Source organism: Octopus bimaculoides, chromosome 4, assembly GCF_046866305.1.
Source record: "Octopus bimaculoides isolate indiv1 chromosome 4, ASM4686630v1, whole genome shotgun sequence".
Taxonomy (NCBI): Eukaryota; Metazoa; Mollusca; class Cephalopoda; order Octopoda; family Octopodidae; genus Octopus; species Octopus bimaculoides.
Window position 1 is genome coordinate 126,596,835 of NC_142931.1, and position 5,000 is coordinate 126,601,834.

The 5,000-nt window shown below is 37.5% G+C and overlaps 1 protein-coding gene across 2 annotated transcripts in view; it reads left to right on the forward strand.

Annotated features, from left to right (window-relative positions):
* Window positions 1-5,000, forward strand: part of LOC106873614 (uncharacterized) — a 240,275-nt gene that overhangs the window by 233,361 nt on the left and 1,914 nt on the right. For both annotated transcript variants that reach the window (XM_089351414.1, XM_052967459.2), the window contains 3 exons: window positions 1,708-1,830; window positions 3,430-3,556; window positions 4,492-5,000. The exon at window positions 4,492-5,000 is cut by the window's right edge and continues 1,914 nt beyond it. In XM_089351414.1, the coding sequence (XP_089207540.1) occupies window positions 1,708-1,830; window positions 3,430-3,556; window positions 4,492-5,000 (759 nt within the window). The remainder of the gene's footprint in view (window positions 1-1,707; window positions 1,831-3,429; window positions 3,557-4,491) is intronic.

Here is a 5,000-nt window from a genome sequence, read left to right on the forward strand (position 1 = left end):
TTGATCGGATCAACAGGAACCCTCGTCGTCGTAACCGACGGAGTGCCAACTACTATGTAGAAGTGTACGTAAGCTTGTGTGAAGTTTTTACTAGTTTACATCTTTGAGACACTAAAATGTTTGTGTTTAATACACAAAAAGCTCACCAAAACTGTTTTCCTTCAACTGCATTAAATATTCATAATCTGCATCACTACATCCTCTTTATTTCTCTCTATTGCTCTCGCTCGTTTTTGCCAACCGAGTAGAATATACTTCACCGACGAGGTGTAATAACACGGGAACATGTTCCTGAATTTCATCAGTTAGTTTCAAAGGATGTATTTATTCGAAACTGCATTGTCTTATATTGTCCAAACATTTCAACCAACTTATCTTTTTGCCGTTATCGCGTTCGTTTATTGTTTTAGAATTTAAACATAACAAGAAGGAGTTTTTATCTACTAATTGCTTTGAAAATCTCACTTGATTGATGTTTTTGTATACCCTGTGTTTCAAACGGGAGACCCTACCTTATATCTATTTAGTATCCAGCATGATCCCTAGAGATATTTCCCTCAACTACATTGTTGATAATTTGGCAACTATTGCTTGTTTTTTCTAAGGTACGTTATTCTATTTGTTTGAAGTTGCCCTCTTTGATTGTTCATGAGTGTTTGCGTGGACGTTTGAGTACGTATATGTGTGTTAAGTTAGTAATATCTATGTATGAGCATGTGTCTTTGTATATATAATGATACGTGTATGTTTGTGTTTATAGGTAGATATGTAGTTGCTATATTATCGTATATCCATATGTGCACGCGTTGCATGCATGCACCCCTTTGCGGATATGTGTATGCAAAGACAGTTAACATACTTTCATACAAGATCCAATTATCGTGTCTCAATTTTTCAACACATCTTTATCCTTTCCATCTATTTGGAAGCTAAATATACAACTACAGCACCACCTATGTTCTAATAAAGTATATTTAATTGTTGTGTTGTTTGAGCCCATTTTATATTTTCATACTGACATCGGAATGTTTTTATTTAGTCTCAAGAGTTTCCTAAACGGTAGCATGTATTGCTCTGTGTGTGTGTGTAAGAAAATATGATCATTAGCTTACAGCTGTTTCTGCTATATGATGCAGTGGACTCATAGTTGAGTGCTTGAGCATATATAGACAACAGCCCTCGGGTGGTGATACACACACACATACACACACATACACATACACACACATAAGTAAATATATATCTTTTTTTACAGTCGGTATTTCGATACAAACATAGTCACAAGCATCGATGCAGACACAAACAAAAGCGCATGCGCACGGACACAATCACAGACAGATAGACAGATAGACAGACGCGTGCACACACGTATATTCCCCCCCCCCCATATGTGTGTCACACTGGTTTAGAATTAGAAAAGGACTAATGCCAATCGTAACTAAAGGAAATCTCGACCTCTTCAAATTAGTCATTACTCAACGATTTCCTGAGTTCTTTCTAGCTTTTGTAATGCCTTGCTAACTGTCGTTTGTCAGGTTATATATTTTGTCGTATTAAAATAGGACTTGTGATATTATTTACGAAAAGTTAATATTATTTGTAAAAAATAGAATATGATGAAATTTCTTCCGCTTAAAATCGTTAGCAAATTAAACCGAATACAATTTTAACAGTTATTAAAATATTTTGTTTCTTTTTTGATTTTAGAACCAACGAAGAAATGGTCTTTCCTGTGCCAATTGTCAGACAAGAACTACTACACTTTGGCGTAGAAATGCAGAAGGAGACCCAGTCTGTAATGCATGTGGTCTATACTATAAACTGCACCAGGTATGTTTACGTTGTGTGTGTGTGTGTGTGTGTGTGTGTGTAGTGGAGGCGCAATGGCCCAGTGGTTAGGGCAGCGAACTCGCAGTCATAGGATTGCGGTTTCGATTCCTAGACCGGGCGTTGTGAGTGTTTATTGAGCGAAAACACCTAAAGCGCCACGAGGCTCCGGCAGGGGATGGTGGTGAACCCTGCTGTACTCTTCCACCACAACTTTCTCTCACTCTTACTTCCTGTTTCTGTTGTGCCTATAATTCAAAGGGTCAGCCTTGTCACACTGTGTCACGCTGAATATCCCCGAGAACTACGTTAAGGGTACACTTGTCTGTGGAGTGCTCAGCCACTTGCACGTTAATTTCACGTGCAGGCTGTTCCGTTGATCGGATCAACTGGAACCCTCGTCGTCGTAAGCGACGGAGTGCCAACAATAAGTGTGTGTGATGAATAGAATGATGGAATTTTATCCATCAGCAATAGAAGTTAACTAAACACTGTTCCGCCCAAATACATCCCACTGATCATAGAGTAGTCTGCATTCGGTAACATATATTTTCTAACCATATACATGGGCTACTGCTAAAAGTTAATTTTTTTTTTACCGAAAAAACAGTAGAGAATAAATGACAGAAATCAAACAATTAGATATGATGCCTCTATTATCTACAAATGAGAATGGATTTCTGTAGTGAAGCTAAAAATAATTTGTATTTATAAAAAGTGTTTAAAATCTATACCAGCAATACATCATCATTCGGTAAGATTCCACCAACAATATGACACTTATTCGAGGATGAAGGGAATTGGTTTTTTACCCTTTTGGTACCAATCCACCCAAGACTGTTCCTGGTTCTGTGATACAAACTTCGTGTTTTAAAATGATTTAAATTAGAGCTTACCAACGAAATTTTCTTTGTTTTAATTAATTCTTCATTATTGTCAAAATTAATTCAAATAACGGCTGCATATTTCAACAGAAATAAGATAACAAAACGATTGCCTATATGTATAAAATACTTTCTGTAGCTTTTATTGTATTGTTGTCGAGATAAAAAGATATAAGCATTAAACATTTCAGCAATTGTGTGTAATTTTACATAATGATTTGGCTCTCGCGAGATTCTCATCCACTTTATAGTATTACTATCGTTCCATTGGTTGACTTCATTCTTTGGCACGAGACTACTAATATTGATCTTGGTTGGAATGAAATAAAGAGATTGTGCCCGTGGAGATAGAATAATGAAATCTAATTTTACAAATTGATTTCGTCTCTTCTTTTTCAAATACAATTTATCATATCACCTGATGCAGACATCTACTTCAGAGACACAGTCCACCAATAACCAGATAGACTTCTCAGTCTACGAAGGACATTCTGCCAATATAAAAGAACTTACAATATCCTAAACGTTATTAGAGCATGATGTCACCATTAATACAATGCATGATGTACGTGCATAAACTATATGAACTGAGGTTTATCAATCAAGTTAGAAGAAATTTTAAACTATCAATTATATCATTGTAGAAATATTCTTTTTTTGTTGTTGTTTTTTTTTTTGGTTTTTTTTTACATAAGTGATTCTTCTCTTGTTAATTCAGGTGAATCGTCCGATGTCTATGAAGAAAGAAGGCATTCAAACTAGAAAGCGAAAAGAGAAAAAGAACACCAAAGTTCGCTCCTCAAGTAAAGACATGCTTAACGATACCAGCAATACATCATCATTCGGTAAGATTCCACTAACAATATGATAGTATGTGACTCTGTGTGTGTGTGTGTGTGTGTGTGTGTGTGTGTGTGTGTGCGTGTGTGTGTATGTGCATGTGTGTGTGTTCGCGCGCGCGTGGGTGCGTGCGTGTGTATGTATTTATATGTATGTAACTAGAGACATGGCCAACCCGCGCTATTTGTTCCAGAACTCTTTCCTTAAGCAACTTTACTTAACTCTGACATGTTTATGTTATTATATACATCACACATCTATCCTTGTTTATCACTGATTCACTCATCGCTGATCCTGGATACCACTCTACGCTTAATTGTGAATCGTGTTGCGCTTCTCATGGAATGATCTGTGATATCAGGAATCAGTGACCAGTCAAAGATTTTTCTTGAACCGTAAAAGCGCGCCTTAGTCGACCTTTCAAAATGCTTAGGATAACTTAAGGTCTCAGAAGGTAACCTAATTTCACCCCCCCCCCCATATGTTTTATTAATCATTCATTTCTGATTCATTTAACACGATGATTTTTGGAACCATAAACCCGTGATAAACGAGGATAACCGTATATTACGGAACCACTACGTATTTGAGACGTCATAGAAATCCTGCTTTTACATAATGACTAAAATGGAGATATAGTGGAATGGTCTTTCAGTTATTTTCTCCAAACATTAGAGAATCTCTGGTCATCAGTGCAAGGATTAATGAACCATCTGATAATTACACTGAATTCTGGTTATTGCAATTAACAACCATGGCGATAACATAAAGCAGTATCAGAATGCAGGTAAAATTTTTTGAACTTTTATTCAGAAACTAAACACTTTATCAGAGGGTCCAACACTGTATACACAAAAAATGGTTTAACGATAAGAAGCCCTTTTTAATTCTATCCTCGTATCTCCCATTTTATATAACTTTTTATTTATTTATTTTCCAGAATCTAAGACCTCAAGCAGTAGTATTTCAAGATGCTCCGTTCAGAACCCGACTGTGCTAGCAGCCTTACAGGGGAACCACCAAAATAGTTCCCCCATGCATCATTCCTTCATACACCAATCACCAACCAACTCTGCTAATATAATCACTAATAACAGTACGATTCAAAGTCTGCGAAGCAATCAGGAGTTCGTTTACCCGCTGCTATCACCCCAGCGCCATCAACAGTCTCCATTATCATCAGCACAGCAACATCAGCAGCAGCAGCAACAACAACAACAGCAGCAACAACACTCCCCGCAGGAACAGCAGCGGCAACAACAGCAGCAGCAGCAGCAGCAGCAACAGCAGCATCAAGGACAGCACCACACTCTTAGTTCGAACCATCCACAGCGCCAACAACAGCAACATCATCAACAACAACAGCAACAGCAGCCACCGCAACAACAACAACAACAACAACAGCACCACCATCAGCATCACCACCAACAGCAGCAACATCATCAACAG